Source organism: Carlito syrichta, unplaced genomic scaffold (assembly GCF_000164805.1).
Source record: "Carlito syrichta isolate Samal-C Ts95f unplaced genomic scaffold, Tarsius_syrichta-2.0.1 Scaffold302297, whole genome shotgun sequence".
Classification (NCBI taxonomy): domain Eukaryota; kingdom Metazoa; phylum Chordata; class Mammalia; order Primates; family Tarsiidae; genus Carlito; species Carlito syrichta.
Genome location: NW_007246393.1, coordinates 93,499 through 118,901, shown reverse-complemented (window position 1 = coordinate 118,901; position 25,403 = coordinate 93,499). Strand labels below are relative to the sequence as shown.

General features: G+C 49.6%; 1 protein-coding gene and 1 pseudogene across 1 annotated transcript in view; one reads left to right on the top strand and one right to left on the bottom strand.

Moving 5' to 3' along the window:
- KIAA0556 (KIAA0556 ortholog) overlaps positions 1–25,403 on the top strand; it is a 135,906-nt gene that overhangs the window by 17,163 nt on the left and 93,340 nt on the right. Inside the window, exon 5 of the mRNA XM_008056238.2 lies at positions 9,300–9,431. Coding sequence (XP_008054429.2) covers positions 9,300–9,431 — 132 coding nt within the window. The remainder of the gene's footprint in view (positions 1–9,299; positions 9,432–25,403) is intronic.
- On the bottom strand, positions 17,624–18,069 carry LOC103258571 (annotated as a pseudogene).

The window sequence follows — 25,403 nt, the reverse complement described above, 5'->3', positions numbered from 1 at the left end:
TGGCCGGGAGTGGCCACTGCACTCCAGCCTGGGCGACAGAGTGAGACTCCGACTCAAAAATAAAAAATAAAAATAAATAAATAAGTAAAATCTAGATTTCTACTTCCCTGGAAAGAAAGCTGAGCTGTGTGCCTTGGTTACTAGCTGTGTGCCTCCTGGAGTTAGCAATGTGACCTCTCTGAGCTTTGGTTTCCTCATCATTAAAACCTCCCAGGGCTGCTGAGGGGGGCTGTGTGCAGCACATGTCACAGGCAGCATGTCAGCCGGGGCTATCTGTTGCTTCAGGTGGGAGCACCTGGCAGCAGGTGAGAGACGAGTCCAGAGGAATGGCCAAGAGCACAGGCCCTGGACCCCAGCAGCCTGGGCTCAAAGCCTTGGCTCCACTGCTTTCCAGCTGTCTGGTCTTGGCCAACGTGCTAAGTCCCCGGTGCCTGCTTTCTCATTTGTCAGTGGGTTGATAACAGCACCCATCCCATGGGCTAGTTCATGGGGGTCGGACAGGCCAGTGTTTGCAGAAGGTCCACGTGGGGCCTGGCATGGAGGAAGCAGTTAGTGTATAGTGCCACCCATAGTTGTATAGTGGGGGTGGGGCAAGTGGGGAGGGCGGCTCAGCCTGGGGACCTCAGGGCTCTCCCTTTATTCGGTCATACTCTGCTTCATTCACTTCATGGTTGTTTATTGAGTACCTACCAAGCCTGGGACGCTTACAGGTGCTAGGGCCAAGCAGTGAGTGAGGCCGGCCAGGCCTGCCTTCCTGGTGCTCATGTTTACAGGGCGTGGGGGGAGACGAAGGGTCAGAGCAAGCTAGCAGGTACACAGGTGCCATGAGGCAAGCAAGGAGTGGCAGGGGAGGGACGGTGTCAGCAAGTGCGGCTTCAGCGAGGGTGGGCATTAGAGGCCTCTCTGGGCCACATCCCGGCTGACACCTGAATGCTAGCCAGAGCTGGCCCTGGGAAGATCTGGGGGAGTCTCCCAGGTGGGGCACAACTGAAAGGAGGCAGGGTGGCCAGTGCAGGGTGGCAGAGAGGGTGGGGGGTGGTTGGGTTTACAGGCAGGAGGGGCTGTCATGCAGGGCCTGGCAGGCCATGGGAAGGAGTTTGGGTTTCAGTGGAACTCCCAGGAGGGCTGAGCAGGAGAGGACGACACTGGGCCTCATGTTTTGGGAAGATCCCCTGCTGCTGTGTGCAGAAAGGACCCACAGGGAAGGGCTGCGGAGGACGGGGCTAGGGAGCAGGCCTCCCTGGGAGCCAAATGCAGTTCTCTTCTCTCCACCAGCCTTCTGTACCCACCACCCCCATCCCCGAGCCTCCGCTGACTTGTACCTTCCACATTCCCCTGACCAGCATGCCTCTGCGGCAAGGCTTTTCACTCCCGCCATGCTTGTTTGTTGAGTTTCCAGGAAGGAGACAATCCAACTCTCTCAGCTTGTCTTTGCCACCTGTGTCATGGCCTGGACTGCTGCTGGTTAACCTGAAAGAGGGCTCCTTCCCTCCACTGGCTGTGGCTAGAGTTAGGGCCAGGTCATCTCATGCAAATCCTGCCGACCCTGGTGCAACCCCTTGAGCAGGAACTGTGGATCCTGCAGCATCTTGTCAAGGAGGCTGAAGACAGGACAGTCTAGAGACACAAGTGCCAACTACACCGTTATTACTGTCACGAGGGAGGGGACAGATTGGTTTCGCATGGCTCCAAGAAGTGGAGTTAAGTCTAGAGTGTCTCCATGATAGAAAGCCCATGGAGACAGTCTTGGGTCTGTAGGCTAGAAAGGAAGACAGTCTTTCTATCCCAACCATTTGGGGTGGGCTCCACTGTCCTTGGAGGCAGCATGTCCCCAGTGACCAGTGGCCAATTCTCAAAAGCCACCCGATCAGGAGAGAGACTTGGGGTTTTTCCCACAGGGCAGTGCCCACCAGAAGGGACCACTGGGGCCACACAGTCACCTCATGTATGATGGCCAGGTCAGCAGGGACACAGCTGTGGCACGCAGTGGTCAGGGCACACTGAGCACCTGCGTCACAATCTTATCTAGTGAGTACAGCACCACGTCCTCCTGTCCCATCCTCTATGCCTTCTTGCTGTTTGCTGGGTTTTCTGTGTCTTCCCGAAACTCTCTAGAGCACACATCCTGTCTGCACGACCAAACCCAATACGTTTGCCTTCTCCAGTAGAAGAGCTTTCCCTTCTCGTGATCTTGTCCAGCAACAAGGAGACACTTTTGAGTGGAGCTGCCCTGACAGAAGGGGCTGCCTCAAGTGCATAGACCGAAGGCCCCCTCGGCCAGAAGGCCACAGAGCCATCCCCTCCCTGGCCGCGGGCTGAGAGCCTGACACCTCCACCCGGGGAACCCCACTGGAGCCCCTCCGATTCCCAGACCTCTCCGAGGCTGGCAGCGGCTGTGTGGGGCGTCCATGCTGCCGCGCTTCCCGTGGGGTGGCTGCTGGTGATACACAGGCTTTTGTTCATACTGTCCCTCTTCCCCAACCCCTGCTCCTCGATCTTTCTGCTGCTCTCAGTGGATTAAGATTTATGGCTTCCCTGGCCTTGTAATACTTGGGTGGACAGCAGCCTAATCAACAGAGCCGTCGTTTACCAAAATGCTGTCAGATCTGATGAAAACGTCGCAGGCTCCTGGCATTAAATTGGTAGTAAAGGGATTGGCCTCCAGCAATGTACTGTGGGGCGGGCTCTCCTTAAAGGTCTCCAAAGCAAGTTCATTGCGACTATTAAGGCAAGGTCTTGCTCCCCCCCAGCGGCTGCACTTGGCTTTCTGTCGTGGCCTGGGCAGCTTCCGCAGCTCAGGGGAGTGCAGGGGTGACAGTGTGAATGTGGGGGGCCTGTCCTGTGTTGTCCTCTTTCTGAGAGCTGAAACCCCTACAGTGAGGACAGCAGATGAAGCAGCCCATAAAGCATCAGCCTTTCCAGGGACCTTGCATGACACAGACTGTCAGAGTGTGGAGGCTGCTGTTTACAAGGGATCAGACAAATCTGGGAGGAACGCCTCAGGCAAGGTGGGCCTTCTCCCCACCCTCAGCCTGCCTTGTCCGTGTTTTCAGAGCGCTCCCACCTCTAGAGGGAGCCATTTGCATATCGCACAACCTGCACAACCAGACGGGGCAGCCGGCAGCCTTGCTCTTTTTCTACTTGACAATGAGCTTTAACGTACACCTCTTAGAACACTTTGCGAAGAGGGCAGCAGATGCATACACATAACTCTGGGCGTGAACTGGGCTGTGTGTGGGCTGGGTATGAGACAAGCAGGCCTTGGGCTGGCAAGCACGGGAACAGGGGTTTTTGGGTGACAGGCTTTTAAGCCCTCCTCCTCCTCCGGCATATAATTGACACCGCAGGGTCTACCCAGGTCTGGGTGCCGCAAGTAGGCAGGAAAGAGCAGCTGCTGAGAGACACCCACCGGGTAGCGCCACGTGCCAGGCGGGAGCCAGCCAAGGAGCACAGTCATCATGCCTTGCAAGGGCGGGAAGGTGGGAGGCAGGGAGCCAGCGCGGCCTGGGCTGGCTGGGAACCTGCCTGGCAGGGCTCCTCGCTGGGGGTGCCGTTCGTGTGGGGGCGGGGCTGCTCTCCATCTCCTCCCTCGGCAGAGAGCAGCCTCCCTGGGCTGGGGGCGGGGAGCAGGCCAGATGGAGGGGCTATTTATTCCCCTCCTGGGCACCCACTCAGCATCAGAAACTTTCTGGACCACATTAGTTTTGTCACATGTTGCTTCATAAACGTATTCTTCCGTTCTGTGTGCTGTGTGACCTCGAGCGCAGGGTACTGGTTTTACATTTTTTTGTGTCTGGAGGTTGGATTCAGTGGCTCACACCCGTAATCCTAGCACTTAGGGAGGCCAAGGCAGGAGAAATGCTTGAGCCCAGGAGTTCAGCCTGAGGCAGAAGAATCGCCTGAGCCCAGGAGGTTGAGGCTGCGGTAAGCTGTGGTTGTGCCACTGCACTCCAGCCTGGGCCACAGAGTAAGACCCCAACACACACACACAAATTTTAAAAAAATTTTGTATCTCACCATGTTTCCTGAACTTTGTCAGTGCTCAGTAAGGACTTGCTGAAGTGTCTAGTGCTGGCTACAAATCTGTGTCCTGGCCTCTGGGTGGGGTGAGCTTCAGTGCTAAGCTGCTAGGAAGGGCGGTGGGAGGGCAGTGGGTTGCCCTGGCCCTCTGCAGGAAATGTTGGCCCTGAGGAGGCAGGGGAGGATTTCCCAAAAGAAAAGCAGAGTGCTTTTACTAGAAGAGAGGGGAGGGGAATCCATGTTGGACAGGCAGAGGCAGCAGCGTCTGCCTTCCAGATCAAAGCCCCCCCCATGTCCTAATCTTGTATTGTTTGAAATTGACTGTGCAGATAAATCATCTGGAGCCTTGTCAAAATGCAAATTCCAATTTCTCCCAAATTCCCAGGAGAGGCCAGTGTGCTGGTATGTGGACTGGCCCCGATAGCAAGACCCCAGCCCATACCCCTCCTTTTCTAGGTGAGCCCCAGACCTGGGGGTGCTGGTGAGTGGTCCTCCCTCCCTCCATCCCCCCTTGCAGCATCTGCTCCCCAGTTGGGAGGCCTCCTGGCACTGTTGAGAGGTTCCTGGGGAGCGGGGAGGAGCGCACTCTCCCAGAAGGTGTCAGAAGAGCCATCTCAGCAGTGAACTTCAAAGCCTTTGCAGCTGCATCTCAGCCGAGGCAGGAAGGCCTCCAGGAACCTCCTGGCCTGGAAACTGTGTGTGTTACATGTTCTGTGTAGCTCTTTCCTTCCTTGGACCCATGGGGATGCTAACATGTGCTCCGAAATTGAGTTGACAGAGCTCGGCTTCACACCATGCCTGGAGCTGGGACTCAGGGCGACATGGGAGGGAAGGTAAATGTGCGAGCCACAAGGAGGGGAGGAGGGTGCTGTCCCAGAAGCCCACAGGTTTCCCCGGATCCGGAGGAGCATCTCAGACTGGTCTTCAGGCAGTCGCGTCCCAAGCACCTTCTCCTCCCTGTTCTTTGGGAAGAGTCCCTTGCTGCCTTTTCTCGGCCCATACGTGCGCTCCAAGATGACATTCTCGCGCGTCTGTAGCTCAGCCCTGCCTCTGTTTTTCTGTTAGGTATTCTCAGGAAATCTCTCTTCCCTGTTCCCTCTCTCCAAAGGCCACCAACGTCCAGGCTGCATGCGTTTCCTCTGCAGCCTGCCTGCTGGGGCAGTACAGCATGGCAATGCAGAACAAGGCTTGGTCCCCAAACCACAGCCTTGGCCAAACCTGAACTGTGGGTACATTGAGTGTTGTGGGAACATGGCCGCACCCATTTGTTCAGGCGTTGTCCAGGGCTGCCTTTGAGTGGCAGGGGGACTACTGACCATCCTGACAGAGCCATCCCTGCACTGGCCGCAGGATGAGAGCCTGACACCTCCACCCAGGGAACCCCACTGGAGCCCCTCCGATTCCGAGACCTCTGCGAGGCTTGCAAAGCCTGAAGTATTTACCCTCTGGCCCTCTGCAGGAAATGTTGGCCCTTCCCTGGCTTAGGGTCGGGCCTCCTGGCTCTGTTCTTGGGCAAGTAGCTTGCACCATTGTGCCTCGGTTTCCCTCTGGAGTACGGTAAGAGAATTAAGTGAGCGAATGCACCTGAGTGCTTGGAGTGGCACCTGAAGTGATATGGCATCCAGTGTGAAAGCGCTGATGGGGGCGCAGGGCATCGTGAGCGTGGAGCAGAAAGGAGTTTTCTTTTGTTGGTTGGTTTTGTTTTTTTCAATTGGGATCTCCCTGTGCCACCCCAGGCTGAAGTGTAGTGGCATGATCATAGCTACCACAGCCTCTATCTGCTGGGCTCAGGCGATCCTTCTGCCTCAGTCTCCATAGAGGCTGGGGCCATAGGCATGTGCCACCATGCCTAATGAGTTTTTTAATTTTTTATAGAGATGAGGTCTCGCTATGTTGCCTAAGCTGGGCTTGAACTCCTGGGCTCAAGAAATTCTCCCACCTCGGTCTGCCAAAGTGCTGGGATTACAGGGGTGAGCCCCGACAGCAGGCCAGAAAGGAGTTATGTCCTAAGCTGCTGAGCATCCTGTAGGAGAGTAGGAGAGGAAGGCCCTGCCACCACATTCTCCATCATCTAGATAATAGCTGCATTTACTTAACACGTGGGGAGTTGACTCTTAAGGGGTGCAAGGGTCTAGCACCAGGCCATCAGGGGAAATGCATGGACTACGTTGCCCTTGAGGATCCCTTAGAGGTCATAAGAGTTCGTACAGGCAGCTCTGTGTCCTCTTCCATCTCTCAGTGACGGGGCCAGGACCAAGGCGAGGTAAACAGGGCATCTGGTACAGCATACCTCAGGAGCCTTGTGCTCAGATCGTGTGCCAGAGGGCGAGGCCCCCTTCAGTGCCATCCCTGGGCCCTCACTCTCCTGAGCCCTCGCTCCTGAGGCCAGCTCCACCTCCAGTCTTGGAACAGAAGGCAGTCTCTCCAGTGACTACCAGGTGACATGGTTGGCTTCATGTTGAATGAAACACACACCCAAGGGAGGTCTGGCTGCTTGTATAGAGGTGATGCCCGGGAAACAGTGGGCCCTGCTGTGGTATGTGCCTGAGCCCACATTGGAGCTCAGCCCCTGTCACTGCATGTCATCCTCATGGCAGGTCTGCGATGAAGGTATCATGGGTGCCGGCTTAGCAGAGCTGGAAACAGGTGCTCAGCGAGGTTAGGTGACTCGCCCAAGGTCCCATCGGGAATAAGTATTGCAGTTCTGGGAGTGGAACCAGTCTGCCTGTGGTTAGGGCCCAGGCCCATCACCATACATGAGTGACTGTGATACAGCCACAGAAATGGCCGGTGCCCAGAGAAATGGCCAGTGCCCAGAGGAGGGTTGACCCTGGGACAGAGTTGAGCTGCATGCAGCAGAAACTGGACCTTAGGGGCTTAGACCATGGTTGCTGTTTTCTTCCTTGTGAGCAAAGCATTTGGAGACTGGCAGCTGGTGGGACAGGCAGATGACACCACCAGGAGCCCAGATTCTTCTTCTTCCACTGGGTCAGCTTTGGTGTGTGGCTTTCTTCATTATTCTCAGGAGATGGGTTTTCTGCTCCCAAACACCCCACTTCCATTCCAGTCAGGAGGCAGGTGGAAGAGTGAAGGGCAAAGGTCCCGTGTCCACAGTCTGTCCTCCTCAGAAGCTCCACCCTGCAGACTTCCAGCAAGGCCATCCCTAGTTGCAAGGGCCCCTGGCAATGTGACTGTCTTCATAGGCTGCGCTGCTGCCTCAGCAGAATGAGTTGGTGGGCGTCTACTGGATAGGCCGAGAGAACTGTCTCCAGAGCTAGATAGGTGGCAGCATGAGAGGACTTGGGAGAATGGCCTTGGGATTGGGAGGACAGGTTTGGCTGCTCTAACAGGGTGACCAAGGTGGGAGAACTCAGGGGACGAGGAGGGTCAAGAAAAAAGTCACAAATAACGTAAATCCTATTCACATTGGCTTAAACAAAAAAGAGAGGGTTTCAATGAGGCTTGCTTCAGGTGTGGCTGGAATCAGGGGTTCTGAACAAACCCATCAGGACTCTGCTGCAGTCTCCCAACTCTTGGTTCTCTCTGTGTTTGGGGCAGGCTGGCTCCTAGCAGGTCCTGGCAGATTTCCTTTTAGCATCTCTGCAGGAAGTTAGCACCTTCTCCCTACAGCTTTAACTACAATCCCAGAGATGTTCTCATTGGCTGCCCTGGTTGGTTCCCATCCCTATACCAGTGGGCCAGGGTACGTTGTGAGGGGTGGAGTGGGCCAACTGGCCTGGCCTGCCTCATGTCTCCATCTCTGGGCCACAGGTAGACTGAGAGTAGGGAGGGAAACGGGCCCCAGAAGAAAGCATGAATGGTGTTTCCTGAAGGACAGAGTCTGGGTGCTAGACAGACAGAGCTGCAGGTTTCAGGGCCTAGAAGCAGTTCTGCTTGGCTTCGTTGCCAGGCGTGTGATTGTGTGCACAGGAATCAATCAGGAAGATCGATTGTGGCCGATTGTAGGAACTTTGTGTGGCAGGTGTATCAGTGGAAGCACAGGTTTGGCTGCGCCGACAGGGAGGCCCAGATGACAGGCTTGAATAACATGAAAGTCGATGTCTCTGACACAGCACTGCTGAGGTGACAGTGGTCACCTCTCCTCCAAGGGGCAGCAAGGAACTCAAGCACTAACGTTCTTGTTGCCTTGCCATCCTCCACATGGTGGCTTGCTCCCCGCGGTTCCAGGCACCTCACCTCACCTCACATTCCAGCTGGCAGGAGAAGCAGAGAGACTGGCCCTTTCCCTTTCTGGGCACATCTGGGAGATGTAGCACACATCCCTTCTCCCTCCCACACCTCATTAGCCAGACGTGCTCATGAGGTCCCTCCCAGCTATAGGGGAGGTTGGGATGCCATGCACGCATCTGCAAACGCCATGCAGGAGAAAAAGAAAGCAAACCCAGGGATAGCCCGCAGTCTACCACTCCAGGGCGGGAAGTTTGTTTCCCAAAGAATGGCCCTAGAAAGCTAGAAGGAAGAGAAGCCCACCACACAAAGTTTCCATGGTCCAAAAAGTTCGGGAGGTGTTCTGTGCTGTTTTGCATTTAGGGTATCCACAATGTGTGCATGTGCATGCGTGCTCGTGTGTGTGTATGTATGTGTGTGTATTTGTGTGTTGGCCCGGGTTTCCCAGATGAGTCTGATCACAGAGGCCTTTTTGAGAAGTTTAACACCTACTAAAAGTCACTAATAAAGATTGTCAAACCAAAACGTTATCTTAAAAACACTCTCTGTAATCCTGTAATCCTGCGCCTTTGGGAGGCTGAGGTGAGTGGATTGCCTGAGCCCGCGGGTTCGAGACCCGCCTGGGCAGCGAGACCTCATCTCTACCATAAATCAAAAAATCAGCCGGGCGTGGTAGTGCATGCCTGTAGTTCCGGCTACTCGGAAGGCTGAGGCGAAAGAATCACCGGAGCCCAGCAGGCAAGGCTGCGGTGGCCGGAAGCGGCCACTGCACTCCAGTCTGGGCGACCGAGTGAGACTCCAACTCAAAAAAAAAAACCAAAACACTCTCGAGCACACTTTGGGCAGTAGGAAGCAGCACAGGCTTTTGCAGGGTTGGTGAGACCTGTCGGGTACTGGCCTGTGCAGGACAGAGGCTGCTAGACCAACGCGTCACACCACAGCTGCTGTGGCTGGCAGGCAGGCAGGCGTAGCACCCATGGGACCTAGGCCCTCGGATCCCGGGCTCCATCCCCGGGCTCCAGTCCTTGCCCCACAGAGAAGAAAGACATTCCTTCCACCATGTCTGAAACAGTCTGAATTTTTGTGTGTAGAAATCTGTGCAGATCAGAACGGAAGCCGGCTCGCGGCTCCACATCCAGCCTCCCCTGGACTCTTCTGAAGATACTGAGCCGTGTGGGGGCATGGCCATCAAGGCACAGGAGGCATCTGAGGACCGCCCACAGGTAGGGACTGGCGTTGGCCTCGTGCTTAGGCTCCTGGAGACCAGCGAGGCTTGGTGGCCAGTGGCCCTGGGGGCACCCTCGGACAGTTATTTATTGTCGTCCCGTCGCCCCACGTTTGTTTGCCCTCACGTTCATGTCAGACACTTTGATGAGTACACAGGCCATGACTTGAGGCTGGTGTCCAGAGGTGGGGAGGGCTGGTTTCTGACCTGAAAGAGTCACCGCCTACAGTCCCTTCACAGCTTCATAGCCAGAGTGCCAGAGAGGCAGGGGTGGGGCGGGGCACAGAGAAGGGAGAGTGACCTGGAGGGCTTCCTGGAGGGAGTGACATTTGCCTGGGTCCTAGAAGCTAGCTAAGTGCTTGAGGGGCAAGGAGGTGAGGGCAGACAGGGGGAGCTGGCACTCAGCTTCCCTCAAGTGTGTACATGCACCTTAAATATTTTGGAAAGAATCAATATTTGGAAGCAGAGGCCACGTGTGTAACAACCCAGAGGCCTGGAGCCTTGGAGTCCGTGCGGCAGCTGATAAGGTTGATGACGGCCTTTTACTCTCCTTCCTCTTATTGCCACTTCGTTTCTGAAACCCTTTGGACTGCAGAAGTATATCCCAGTCTCTCCTTCAGCAAGCATTTGCTGAGCACCAGAGATCCAGAAATGAACCAAACTGAACAGGTGCCTCTCTTAAGCACCCTGTGTTCCAAAGGGGAGACAGACAATAAAGAACAAAAACCAAGAAGTAAGCAATGGAATGACTTCAGGTATCAGAAAGTTTTCTGTAGAAACCAAGAGGGTGTGGGCATGGTGGCTCACACTTTAATCTCAGCCCTTTGGGAGGCCAAGGCGGGAGGATCGCCTGAGGATGTAGTGAGCCGTGATCATGCCACTGCATTCCAGTCTGAGTGACAGAGTGAGACCTCAACTCAAAAAAAAAAAAAAAAAAAAAAAAGATAAAACAGAAGAGGGAGATGGGACAGCAAGATGGTGTGAGAGGGAAGGTGGCATTAGGTAGGGTAGAGAGGGAAGGAATGCTGTTTGGCTTCAACCTGATGGATTAGACGGAGCGGCTTGGCAGGGAGCGATGAGAAAGGCATTCCGGGCAGAGGGAGCAGCAAGTGCCATGGCATGAGGCCGGGCTCTTTCAAGGTGTGGGAGGCGGGCACGGTGTGATTCGGGGGAATGCAGGACAGGGTGAGATTGAAGGGGAGCCGGGATGGGGTGGGGCTTCTTCTCAGGGCGTTACTGCGATAAACAGAATGAGAGGTCATCCCCATGGTCGTGTATGAGCCAAGTATCAGGAGGTGGGAGGGCAAAGCCAAGCTACTAAGCTAGACCCTGCCCCGTTTGCCAGAGCGACGTTTGTTCATTTGCAGGACTGGCTGCAGATTTGATAACCTCACCACAAGGCAGAGTCTTGCTTCTGTGTGTTGCTTTCATAAAATAAAAATGACACGTAGCAGGTGGGAATGCTGTCTGGGAAACATTCCTCTCATTTTTTCTTTTCTTTTCTTTTTTTTTTTTTTGAGTTGGGGGTTGCACTGTATTCCCCAGGCTGGTGTGCAGTGACATGATCACAGCTCACCACAGCCTTAACCCCTGGGCTCAGGACATCCGTCCACATCAGCTCTCCGAGCAGCTGGGACTACAGGGCGTGTGCCACCACACCAGGCTAATTTTTTAATTTTTTTGTGGAGGCGAGGTCTTGCTATGTGGCCCAGGCTGGTGTTGAACTCCTGGCCTCAAGTGATCCTCCCACCTCTGCCTCCCAAAATACTGGGATGACAGGTGTGAGCCACTGTGCCCGGCCTCCTCCGATTTTTTTTTTGTATGGGTGCTGCTGTTTCCTTATTTGCTCATAGAGGAAGGACAAGTGAGGGGCAAGAGGCGCTTTGTTTCACACCCTGGTTGCAAAGTAAATTGGACATTTTTGTCTTCCTGGAAAAGAAAATAAACGCCCTTTTCTGTGGAATGACCCAATGACCTTGTTTCCCTACCCAGTACGTAGAAGTGAGATTGAACAGCAGGCAAAACTGTGCACTTCATCACCTTTAAAACACACACACACACACACACACACACACACAAACACACACACACACACACACTTTGCTTTGGAATCATCCAGACAGCCCTCTGCTCGGGATCAGTCCATGCCAAAGAGCCATCATTGTCTCCTGATTTGGGGGTCTGGTTTTTAGCAGGGTGCGGTTCGTTAGAACCCCAGCCCGGCCCCATCACAGGATGTGTGTGTGCCCTTCGAGCAAGAGGCCCTGGTCATTGCGTTTGGTCTAGCATTAGGCAACTCTCCCTAAATGAACACCCGGTCCTTCCTCTGCGAGCTCCCCAGCTCCCTGCAACACAGTGGCAGAGCCCTCCTAGGCTATTAAGTCCCATTAGCATTCCTCCGTGCACGTGCTCTGAATTGGCATGGCTGCTGCTCCGCCAGCCCTTAATTTCTTCCACTCTCAGTGCTTGATTGTATTTCTTTCCTCTTTTTTCCCCATCTTGAGGGGGCACTCCATAAGGCTTCACAGTCAATTTCCCCTTGGAGTTATTTTCCTGCAAAGCGAGAGAGTAAAATGGCAGTGCCAGTTTTCGGCAAAGGCAGAAGCCTTAAGAGATGCAATCTGAACAGGGAAAGGAAAAAAAAAAAGGAAAGAATAAAGCACGTGGCTGAATATACTCAGCCAGCCCGCACTGTTTGCAAGTGCAGCCTGAAATGGAGCAAAAGGAACTGTGTGTCCACGTGTGTACTTTTCATCTGACCTTCACTGTTGCAACACACCAGCCTTTTGCCTTCAATCACATCCTCGGTGAACTTCAATTTCTTGGCGGCTCTGAGTTCACAGGCCGGCATGCTTGCAGACATGTTCTGTTGGCCTCCACCTCGTAGACTTGCACAGTGCTTTTAAAAGACATAAAGTACTAGTTGACATTTGAGTCACAAGAGTCCATGTGGAAATCTGAATCAGGGGCTTCTCTTAAAATAAGATTTGCAACCGGGCTCGGTGGCTCAGCCTGTAATCCCACGCCTTTGGGAGGCTGAGGTGAGTGGATTGCCTGAGGCTGCAGGTTCGAGACTCGCCTGGGCAACTTAGCGAGACCGCATCTCTACCATAAATCAAAAAATAAGCCGGGCGTGATAGCGCATGCCTGTAGTTCCAGCTACTTGGAAGGCTGAGGTGGAAGGATCGCCGGAGCCCAGCAGGTCGAGGCTGCGGTGGCCGGGAGCGGCCACTGCACTCCAGTCTGGGCGACAGAGTGAGACTTCAACTCAAAAAAAAAATAAGGTTTGCGGTCCACATTCTCACACACTGACTGGAGCTGAGGAGCAGCTGTCGCCTTAAGCAGGTGTGTGTACTCCAATGTCCCAAAGCCTTGATACCATTCTAGGCACTGAAGACAAAGCAGAAGATACACAGGTGGATAATATGTCAGGAGGTGACAGAGCTGATAAAAAGACAAACTAGAGGCAGGGGACAGAGACAGATGGATGGGGCTGCTGTTTTATATGGGAGGTCAGGGGCTTCCCCTTGATGAGGTGATATTTCAGTGGAGACTTCAAGGAAGTGAGGGAGGAAGCCTTGTGGAAAAGAGCATTCTAGGCACAGAGAGCAGCAGGTGCAAAGGCCCTGAGGTAGGAAGCCAGCAAGGGGCCACTGGGGCTGGAGTGGTGAGGGGGTGAGGAAGAGGAGGTAAGGTCAGCGAAGCAGCCACGGATCAGGCTGCACAGGGCTGGAGGGCTGCGGTGAAGATGCAGGACTCTCCCTGAATCAGATGGGAAGCCGTTATAGGGTCATGAGCAGTTTCACCACCCTGTAATGCCCAGTAAAAGAAGGGCACCTCTTTCCAGAGAGTTCTACCAAAAGCCCTGTCTTAGTCGTGTTGACTTTCCTTGATACACGGCTTGTGTTGCAGTATATAATAGGTCTTCACTTAAATGATATCAGCTCCATTGAAGTATCAGGAGTGAAATATAATGTGCATTTTTCAAATGGATGTCTTATTTTCTCGATAATGCATGATCAATATAAAAATTCAAGTTATACAAAGAAAATAAAAGTACTTTCATATTCCCACTGCCCCAGAAATAATGATTGTGAGTAGGTGGTTAGATAACCAGCCAAACTAAAAATGGCATATCTCATTGTATCCAAGAGGAGATCATTGACCTGGAATGTCCTGGTCCTGTCTCATTCCCAATGAGTGATATTTCCCAAGTTTAGTTAGTTACCTTAGAAGTCCTTGAGAGAGTGATTGATGACAGGAAGACTTAACCACTTGACATCTTCTGGAAATACCTTCTGAGTTTTTCTTTCCATGAGGTGAGTCCCAAGTGGAGTGAATTGGGTATTTCCCCACAATTACCATTTGGTGTCTTAAAGCTGTCGTTGTTGCTGACACGTAAACAAATGAAGTTCATCATCCTTGGCCAAGCACCCCCAGTGGAATGGCCTGCCCTCACCCCCTCCCTAGCAAGGCTCTGCAGTAAATCCCTTCAGTAAAGTCCAGTGGTGAGACTGAAAAAATGAGGGATGGCTTTTAAGGCAGTTCCATTGTTTGGGTGCATCTGCTGTTTGGATCTATTATATAAATAGCCTTTGAGTAGGTGCCTTTAAAAAAAATTGTTATTAGCTGGGCTTGGTGGCTCAGCCTGTAATCCCGCACCTTGGGAGGCTGAGATGAGTGGATTGCCTGAGCCCGCGGGTTCGAGACCCGCCTGGGCAACTTGGCGAGACCTCATCTCTACAATAAATCAAAAATTAGCTGGGCATCGTAGTGCGTGCCTGTAGTTCCAGCTACTTGGAAGGCTGAGGCAGAAGGATCGCCGGAGCCCAGCAGGTCGAGGCTGCCGTAGCCGGGAGCGGCCACTGCACTCCAGTCTGGGCGACCGAGTGAGACTCCAACTCAAAAAAAAAATAAAATTTTGTTATTTTTGCCTCAACATAAGCAAGATTATGCAATTTACACTATTTGATAATCCTACTTTTTTTACTCAACAGCATACTATGGCAATCTTTCCACAAGGGTATTCACTCCACCATCCTATAGCCCAGTGGTTCAGAGCAGTGTTTTTTTGTTTGGATGGTTTTGTTTTCTGAGTCAGGGTCTCACTCTGTTGCCCAGGTTGGAGGGCAGTGGTAGGAGCATAGCTTCCTGCAGCCTTGACCTCCTGGGCTCAGACGAGCCTTCAGCCTCAGCCTCCCAAGTAGCTAGGACTACAGGTGTGCACCACCATGTCTGGCTAAGTTTTTGATTTTTTTAAAGAGATGAGTTCTCACTATGTTGCCCAGATTTGTCTCAAACTCTTGGGCTCAAGCAATCCTCCCGCCTAGGCTTCCCAAAGTGCTGGGATTACAGGTGTGAGTCACTACACCTGGCCCACTGTCTTGGGAGTTGGTGGTCTGACTTGAATCCTTGTCCATTGACTAGCTGTCTGCCTACAGTGGTATGAGTATGATCAGATCTGCTTTGGGAACAAGAGCAGAGTGTGATTTAGTGAGGAGATAGATCAGCAGCAGGGAGACCAGGAGAAGAACGGGGGCCCAGTGTGTGTTCAGGGACAATGGGTTGCTTTTACCATGCCCAGTTCTCTATCTTTGCCCCTAGGATACCAAGTCTCCCACTAGCACCACCGCCTGTGATTTTAATTTCTCCCTTCTGAACACACATGGACATCCTGACCCTCCAAGCGGTATGGACAAAGAAAGAATCCTTTTAACTATTCAGGATGTAACGGTAAGATCGGTTCTCAGCATCCTAACTGTGAAGGGCTGGGGTCTTTTTCATAGCTAAGCAGCTGTGCCATAAGATGGACCTTGTGAGAGATGCTGTGAAAGCAACACAGATTAACCTCAAGATTTGTCTTGACTGGGCGTGGTAGCTCATACCTGTAATCCCAGCACTTTGGGAGGCCGAGGCAGGAGGATCACTTGAGCCCAGGAGTTGGAGATCAGCATGGGCAGCATAGCGAGACCTCATCTCTATGAAAAACAAAAAAATTAGCCAGGTGTGATGGCACATTCCTGTAGTCTCAGCTACTTGGGAAGCTGAGGCAGGAGGATCACTTGAGCTCAGGAGTTTGAGGCTGTGGTGAGCTGTGATCACGCACTCCAGCCTGGGCAACAGAGTGAGACCCTGACTCAAAAAAAAAATATTGTCTTTAACAAAATATCTCTGGCACATCTACCAGAAGACTGAAAACGCATGAGAGATTTGACTTAATGACATTGTTTTTTTAATGATAATAAGAGCCCACATTAAATGAGCACTTACTGAGTGCAGAGCAGTGTATTGCGTATGTAACATCTATCAGCACATTAGCCCTGCGAGCTAAAGTGCTAGGTGTTTTCTTTTGTTTGTTTGTTTGTTTTGAGTCAGAGTCTCACTCTGTCACCCAGGCTGGATTACAGTGGCATGCTCACAGCCACTGCAGCCTCAGCTTGCTGGGCTCCAGCCGTCCTTCCACCTCAGCCTTCCAAGTAGCTGGAACTACAGGCATGCATCACCATACCTGGCTAATTTTTTGATTTCTTATAGAAACAAGGTCTCACCAACTTGTCTGGGCTGCTCTCAAACCCCTGAGTTCAGGCAATTCTCTTGCCTCCACCTCCCAAAGTGCTGGGATTACAGGTGTGAGCCATGGTGCCCGGCTAGTGCTAGATGTTTTCATTACCTATGTTTGAGTCTGATCAAACTGAGGCATCAAGAAGTGCTCAGATAAGCCCACACTGGAGGCCCAGGCTCTTGACTCCTTGTTGCTTGGAATTAACAGTCACAGGGTGGGAATTGCGCTGACCTGTTTTTGCTTCCAAATATGCCACAGTGCGTGGTGGTTGTTATTGATGTTCTGCCTGGGAGCAAGGTGTTCAGAGATGACCATCATCAGTTATGCTTAATAGTGTTTTAAACAATGACAGAGAGAGCCTCTCCTTAGTCAGATATCTCCCCAGTGAAGCCATAGTTGAAAACATGGATGAAAAATGGTTTTCAAAAACAAAATCCAATGAGGTAACAGCCAGACAAACCCGAATTGAAGGACGGGCTACAACACTACTGGCCTGGAGTCTTCAAAAATGAAAGACGAAGAAAAGGGACGCAGATGTCACAATAACGCGGTATGAGATCCTGGGGGTGTAGGGGTAGGAATTGCTCAATTCAAGGGTGGTTTTGGGAAATTAACAGAATTTGAAAATGGGCTATATTATATTAGATAATATTGTATTGATGTTAGATTTCCTGAGTTTGATGATTATATTGTGGCCATGCAAGCGAATGTCCTTGTTGTCTGGAGACACATGCTGATGTGTGCAGGCATGGGGGGTTGTGATGTCCACAACTAGCCTATAAACAGTTGAGAATAAAGAATATGCGTGCACATGTTGGGAAGGAGAAAGTGGGTGGAGAGAGAGGAGAAACGTGGCCAAATGTTAACAATTAGTGAATATAGGTGAAGGATATCTGGATGCTCATTATACTGGTGTGAGGTTTCACATTTTTTCAAAATAAGAAAAAAAAGCTAGCACATTAATGAGCTGTTTCAGTAGGACCAAGCAGCAGCAAAAGAGGAACTAGAGAACAGTTAAACAAGAGACCTCGTTTTCAAAAAGTGTAGTAAGATTGCACCAGTGCCAATTTCCCAGTTGTGGTATTGTCCCATAGTTATGCAAGATACCACTGGGGCGAACCGGGTGAAGAGATCGCTCGCTATTGTTTCTTTACACACGGCATGTGAAATCTGCAATTACCGCAACAAAAAGAGTGAAAATACAAATGAAAACACCACTGCCCGGTCCTGCCACCCAGAGGTTCTGATTCTGGGTCTGGGCCCAGCCATGGTGCCCCTTTTAAGCTCCTTATGTGATTGTAATTTGCAGCAATGTTGGCGAGCAGTCTCTACGAGGATAAGATAGAGCTGCTGTGGTTCTCAAAGTTTGATAGGCACCAGAATCACTTAGACTACATGTTCGAAATGCACATTTTTAGGCCTAATTTTTAGGCCTAATTTTTAAACTACTAGAATTGTATATAGGAGGTAGTACATTTTTTTAAAGAAAAGAAGTCCCAGGGATTCTGAATCAGAGGCCTGAAGATTGGAGCACACCTCACGTGGGAGGAACATTTTTTGAGGTACTTTGGATTTTGTGATTTGAATTGGGCTATAAAAGAAATAAATGTTCAAAATCCAGTTTTATTTATTTATTTATTTATTTTGGAAGAACATGGAGACAAAGTTTTATTTGTTCATTTCTTGTATTTGAAGTACTCTTCGATGACATCCTTGGCCTGAGATTCTTTGCCATAGTCCTTCACTACTACACAACTGCAATCAACCACTTTCTGAGGTTTCCCCTCTCTGTCAGTTTTACACAGGCCTACCCATTCCTCTAGTTTCTTGTTGTCATCAACCTTAATTAGGTTGATTTGGTGTTCGGCACAAAGGGCTCCACCAACTTGATGTACATAGGCTCATCACAGTTGAATGTAAGCACACAGAGATGGGCCTGGCGCTTGTCTAAGGCTTTGGTGGCTTCGTATATTCCGTGCGCTATGCTGTCGTGGATGAGGGCGGTCTTCAGCACCTCTTGTAAAGCAGTGTTCACGGCCATGACACCTGCAGCAGCAGTGCCTTCCTCGGCCATGGCGATGGATTACGGGAGATGCCGAATCTTGAACACACCCCCGCCTCTGCCTCCCTGCTACTCAGTGGCAGCAGGGAAAAGGCCAAAATCAAATTTTAAAACCTTCTACATCATGCAAAGTTAAGATAACTGAAAACAATAACAACAAATTTCACAGAGGTTCACCAAGGCTGGAAAATACAGGATGGGAGGGGGTTTTGCCCTTTTCTTAGAAACCATGTCCTGTACTTGTGTAAAGCTGGCGGGGAGGATATCACTTAAAAAAAAAAAAAAAGATAAAAGATACAAAAGCATAATAGCTCCTGATAATATGTCCTGTACAATAGGCCAGTTTCTATCCAGAATATTGACTGTTCATATTGTTTCCCACACAAGGGGTGGGTTTGATCACTTTGCAGGCATCAACCCAAGGACCACGACCAAGGAGGATCTAGCAAGGGAATTTTATTACTTGCAACAAGCAAGGAGACCGCTAGGGACAGTTCCCAAAGCAGTGTTCCCAAAGCAGTGTCTCTAGGAGCTGGGGGCTGGGTCACATTTTAGGAATGTAGGGTAATGAGGCATGATCTGATTGGATGCTGCCATAAGGTGGTGACAAGAGGTGTGATCTGACTGGATTCTACCACAGGGAGATTTCAGAGCTTGATCTGATTGGCTCCTGATCCTGTCGTGTGGTGTTGGCTTCTTAATCCCACCCCCACTCCTTGCTCTAAGCACTGAGATTACCCCTGGGGTAGCACACTTAGTTCATCTGGGCATGCTCAGGGGTTTGTCACCTTCAACCCAGGAGTCCATGACTACTCAGCTTTGTTACATAAAAGTTGAATGACATGGTTCTGATGCAGTTACAGTATCAAGACAAGACTGAATTGTGTTCATCATACTCTAAAGAAGACAAGTAAGTCTTAATATAGTGTAGAAATATTCTCATATGAAACTATTTAGGGCTTTGAGTACCTAAGGGGGTGAATTTTAGATAAATAGCAAGTTTTATGCTGTTACTATATTAAGAAGATATTATATTATGAAAATAAATATGTACCCATCCTATTTGGTTTTTCTCACTTTGGTCACATTTCAAAATGCGGCTCAAACTTGAGAAAAACAATGCAGAGAAAATAGAGGCATGTAGGAGAGACTTTCTTATTAGGTATGACTTGAAAAAATATGCTAAAATTCAGGATAAGGATAGAAATATACTGAGGAATTGGAGGGGGTGTGTCCACGCGGCGGGCTCAGATTCGTGACTGGAAGGGCCAGCTTCGGCTCCTGGCTGTGCTCTGTCGGCCTGCCTGGGGGTGTGCTGTGGTTGTCATTGTTGCTGTTCTGTTTTCGAGTAGAAAACTTTTCTGTTGAGCACGTGCCCAGTCTGCCTTTGTCCCCGCCCTCTCTTGTGTGACAGTGCGGTTCCTCTGGTTGACGCTTCACACGGCCGGCATCTCCTGCAGATGTTGGAGTTGGAGTCCTGTTTTAGGGAGGCGGGAGAAAGAACAAGTGGCTGAGATCCAGCAGGCCTCAGAGAGCAGCTTGGGCTCTTTCATCAACTCCCTGTGGGGCCTTGACTAAGTCATACTCCTTTGGAGCGCCTTCTGACAAGAACTGGATATTTCCTGTACCTGCCAGCTCTGAAATCGTAAATTCTAGGTGGCATTTATAGGAAAACCTTGTTCCTATGTTACCAGATCCATAGGAGTAGATCATACATAATAATTCATGATTATGATCCAAGGACTTTTTTTTTAAGAGACAGGGTTTTGCCTTGCTGTCCAGGCTGGAGTGCAGTGACTATTCACAGATGCGATCATGGCCTTGAACTCCTGGGCTCAAGTGATTCTCCTGTCTCAGCCTCCCAAGTAGCTGGGGCTACAGGCCTATGCCACCCTGCCCAAATGCTTCTATACAGGTCTTTTGCAAATTTGATAATTTGGGCTTCGAACATCCTTCCCCCATCCCAGATCTAAGCTTCTTCATAGCAGACAAGCACTCTCGCTCATTGCCTGCTGTGTCTCTGGTCCCTAGAAAAGTGCCTGGCATAGGGTTAGTTTGCAAATAAATAAATCTTTGTTAAGCAAGTGAATTGAATGATTGGATGATTGAATCAATGAGTAAGTGGTATAGCTGTTGATTAGGCCCCCTGACCAGCCCACACAAGCTGAGTTCAGTCACCACATTACCAAGTTATAATTACAGTGACGGTATTGTCCAAACTGTGAATCAGGACATAATCTGACGAAGTATTTTTGCGCTGCTTGGGGTGGAAGAGTCAGTTTGGGAGATGTAGTTTGGATCCTGAAATATTGGGATTGCTGGCACATGGTATTAAGGTAAAAGAAATTTTGGGATTTTTTTTGAGTCAGGGTCTCACTTTGTTGCTGAGGCTGTAGTGCTATGGCATGATCATGGCTCACTGCAGCCTCACCCTCCTGGGCTCAGGCCATCCTTCCACCTCAGCCTCCTGAGTAGCTGGGACTACAGGTGCGCACCACCACACCTGGCTAATTTTTAAATTTTATTTCATTTTTTGTAGAGACAAGGTCTTGTTATGTTGCCCAGGCTGGTGTCGAATTCCTAGGCCAATCCTCCTGCCTCAGCCTCCCAAAGTGCTAGAATTACAGGCATGAGCCACTGCATTATATTATTACTAAAATAATATTTTGAATCACATGAGTAAGGCAGGTGGGTCAGAGTCAGGGCATGATAGGCTATCATGAGGACTATAGCAGACAATCATAGTAGACTGTCACCATGTGAAATTATGGGTCCAGTGGTACCAGGCTCTCTAGATTTAAGAGATGCCAGGTATCTGGTTTCCTTTATGTTTGATTTCTCCCAATTTTTTTTGTTGTTGTTGTTGGAGTCTCACTCGGTCGCCCAGACTAGAGTGCAGTGGCCGCTCCCAGCCACCGCAGCCTCGCCTGCTGGGCTCCGGCGATCCTTCCGCCTCAGCCTTCCGAGTAGCCGGAATTACAGGCATGCGCTACCACACCCGGCTGATTTTTTGATTTATTGTAGAGATGAGGTCTCGTTGCCCAGGCGGGTCTCGAGCCCGCGGGCTCAGGCAATCCACTCACCTCAGCCTCCCAAAGGCGTGGGATTACAGGCTGAGCCACCGAGCCCGGCTCAGTTTTTTTTTTTTTTTTTTTTTTATGTTGGCAACTAATTCACAATTTTTCATGGGCCAGGCAAAATATACCTGATGGCCAGATTTTGCCTTTAGACTACCAGCTTACAACTTCTGGTGTAGCCAATGAAAGCTTTGTCAATTCTTGGAGGAAGAGGTTTTTCTCCTTCCCAGTGACTCTTGAGTTAGCCCTTCTGCTACCCAGAACCATCAGAGGCACCCAGGGATGCCCAGCTGGACAGCTCAGACCAAAAGACAGCAGAGCCAGCCGAGTAGGAGTCATTTGGTGATGAGCATGAGTGATGTAAAATGATGCTGGACGATCACTAAATGCCATGGAGTGCAGGCCCAGAAGTGACAAGTGTAGTGATCCCTTCCCCCACAGGAGGGTATTTCTACAAGTGGAGATATTGTATGGACTCTGACTCACTAAAGCATCTTTTTCCATCTTAATGAAAATACAGGATAATTTCCGAATCAATATTAGAATAAATCACCCTTCTTATGTCTTGCTTTTATCGCCTACTTAGAATTTCTTAGGTATTTTTGCATTATTTTGTTTCATTTTATATGACACCTAATACATGAGTGCTTTCTCTTTAAAAATGATTCACAAAATTCAGAAGTAAACTGAGTATACTGTGAAAAGCTCTTTCTACTTACCCAGCCAAACCATCGCCAGCTTTTCGTTTTATGGGTGTTTATACTTCATTTATTTTGTCACCCATTCACTCATTTACTCATTGATTTGTTATTTTCTATTTCAGTTTATTTCTGCTTTTATCTTTTTAATTCTTCCCCTAAACCTTTTGATTTAACTTATTGATGTGATTCTCTCCCACCTTCACGCCTGTGACCCGACTTAAGTTAAATGTTTAGTTCATTTCTTTTTAGTCTTGTTTTCTAATATGTTAATTTTAAGGCTATACATTTTCCTCTGAATACTGCTTTGCACTCTTCCCACAAATTTTACTATGATGTGCTTTCATTATCGTTTATAAGTATTTCTGATTGGCCTATGATTTTAGAGTTTTTTGTCTTCTTAGGAGAGCTTTTCCAAATATTCTAAGTAAATAGTTTTTTTGTTTGTCTGTTTTTCATTTTTTGCTACTATCCTTGTGTATTAATTTCTAATTTTACTATATTATGGTTAAAGGTCTGCATTTTTAATAAGGCTCCTTGGAAATTCTCCTTTCTTTTTTGAGTTGGAGTCTCGCTCTTAACACCCAGACAGGTTTACGGCCACCGCAGCCTCAACCTGCTGGGTTTAGGTGATCCTTCTGCCTCAGCCTTCCAAAGAGCTGGAACTACAGACACATGCCACCACGCCTGGCTAGTTTTTGTGTGTGTGTGATTTATTGTAGAGACGAGGTCTCACCAAGTTGCTCAGGCTGGTCACAAATCCCCAGGCTCAGGCAATCCTCTCTCCTCAGCCTCCCAAAGTGCTAGGATTACATGCTAAGTCACTGCACCCGGCCTTTTTTTTTTTTTAAGAGACAAGATCTCACTATGTTGCCCAGGCTGATCTTGAACTCTTGGGCTCAAGCGGTCCTCTCGCTTAGGCCTCCCAAAGTGTGGGGATTACAGGTGTGAGTTGCTGCGCCCAACCTTCTCTCTGGAAATTCTTATGCTTATTAGCCAGCCCCTGCAATAGATTTTATTTTATTTTATTGTAAAGGTGTGGAGGTACAAGTCAGTATTAGGTACATAAGTAGTGTGTGCACAGGTGCTGCAATAGATTTCTACTTGTTTTTTATTTGATCTATTTGATTTCTGTGAACTTGTCAGTTTTCCCTTATATTTCTCTGTTTTTGCTTTATATATGTCAAATCTGTCATTTTTTGGTATATAGAATCAAGATGTTTTTTGATAGCTTGTACTGTTCATCTATATGAATATGTCTGTGTCAATATCTTTGTGCCACTTAAAGCCCTAGGTGGGCCTTTTCAGTCTGAAGGTTTATGCCTTTCTTAAGCACTGGAAATTTTTTATTTATTATTATTCTCTTTCTATGTTTCTGTTCTGTCTTCTGGGGCTTTTAGTGGGCAAATAGCTGTTCAGTTCTATCCTTCAGGTCTCTTAATATTTTTGTCTTTTTATACTTTGTTCTTATGAAGTCACTTGTTTTATTTTCTTTCTTTCTTTTTTTTCTTTTCTTTGTGAGTCAGAGTCTCACTGTTTCGCCCAGGCTGGAGTGCAGTGGCACACTCAACAGCCACCGCAGCTTCCATCTGTTGGTCTCAGGCGATGATCCATCTACCTCAACCTTCCAAGTAGCTGGAACCGCAGGACTTGCTTGATTTTCTAGTGCACTTAAGTAGCCAGTCACCCTTTAGCTCTCTCTGCTATTCTGTTTATCTTTCTAAAAATGTTAATGATAAGATTAAAATGTTTAGGATCTCTAGTTGTTTCCTTTTCATTGGTGAAATTATCCTCTTACCGTTCTCCAGGCACGCAAATTTGCTGTATCTAAAGCTTTCCTCTATTTATTCTTTGTTAATTTCATTGCGTATGAGCTCTTTGGTTAATTGAATTTGGCGCCTGTCTTTCAGGTTTGATTTCCTCCAAATGTTTGCTCATCTTTGTACCTGAGCCTCCCATTGCCCCTGCCTTTCTATCCAGTGTAGCCTGGCTCTGGTGACTATGAGGCTGGTCCACAACATGCTCCTGAAAGCTGTGGACTGTGGCTTCTCCCCCACGGGAGGGAGCTCCCAGCCAGCCTTGGGGATGGTGATCTCCCAGGGTGTCACTCTGCCTTCCTGCCCCAGTGCCCACATGCCCGACTTAAGCCTGTGGGTGAGCCTCTTTTAAGACAGCTGAGGAGGGATGGAAGCCCTAAGGCAGCCCCAATGGAGTCCTGGGGCTTTCTCTCACTCGCCTTGACTCTGGAGTTGGCTACACACGCACACCCCACTCCTGTGGATAACCGGCTGCTCGTGAATGTTTTGGTCTTTAGCTTCCTCTGCTTTTAGTTCTTCAGAGTTGTGGCCTCTGCTATCTTTCAGGAATTCCTCAAAATGTCTAGCAGCCAGTAGTATTCTTTGATACTTGGTCTCCATCCTGCCATCCCTATCCACTTTCCTGTGTATGGATCGTTCAGGCAGCCCCTTGCTGTGGGCAGGTCTGGGTGAGGAAGCCCAGACCACGGAGTGCTGGTGGGTGCGCTCGGGGCTCACAGCCAGAAAAGGGCCAGCAGCCTCCCAGACCTGTCTGCTTCCAAGTCATGTTCTTTCTCCTGCATCACTTCATTCCCTAAGACAGGATTGTTTGGGATTTTTCTTCAGTGATGGATTTTAGATTTTAGAGACTCAACTCCAGGGTACTTCGCAAATGACCACATGAATACATTTAGGGTTTTTTGTTTTGCTTTTGTGTCAGAGTCTCACTGTCGCCCAGGCTGGAGTGCAGTAGCATGATCACAGCTCACTGTAGCCTCAACCTTTTGAACTCAGGCGATCCTTCTGCCTCAGCCACCCTAGTAGCTGGGGCTACCGGTGCATGCCACCATGCCTGGCTTTTTTTTTTTTTTAATTATTTGTATGGACAAGATCTTGCTATGTTGCCCAGGCTGGCTGATGGTCTTGAACTCCTAGCCTCAAGTGATCTTCCTACCTGAGCCTCTCAGAGTACTGGGATTACAAGTTGAGCCACCATGCCTGGCTTATTATTTAGCTTTTTGTTGTTGTTGTTGTTGTTGTTTTGAGTTGGAGTCTCACTCTGTCGCCCAAACTGGAGTGCAGTGGCCGCTCCGGGCCACCGCATCCTCGACCTGCTGGGCTCCGGCGATCCTTCCGCCTCGCCTTCCAAGTAGCCAGAATTACAGGCATGCGCTACCACGCCCGGCTGATTATTTTGATTTATTGTAAAGATGAGGTCTCGCTGCCCAGGCAGGTCTCGAACTCACGGGCTCAGGCAATCCACTCACCTCAGCCTCCCAAAGGCGTGGGATTACAGGCTGAGTCACCGAGCCCGGCTGAGCTGGACTTCTTATACCAAATAGTTAGCCACCTTGCAAAAGCAAAGATAAAGTTCTTGAAAAATTTCAAATACTTCTCAAGTGAACACAAAAATAATTTTTGAAAATGATGACACAATTATTGTTGATCTATGAAAGATTTATTGTTCTGGATAGATTAAATTGTCTCATTATCACCTTATGTCAAATCCTAATCCAAAGGAAAGCCCTAATTCTTGTGGATTCTGTGAAGACTGA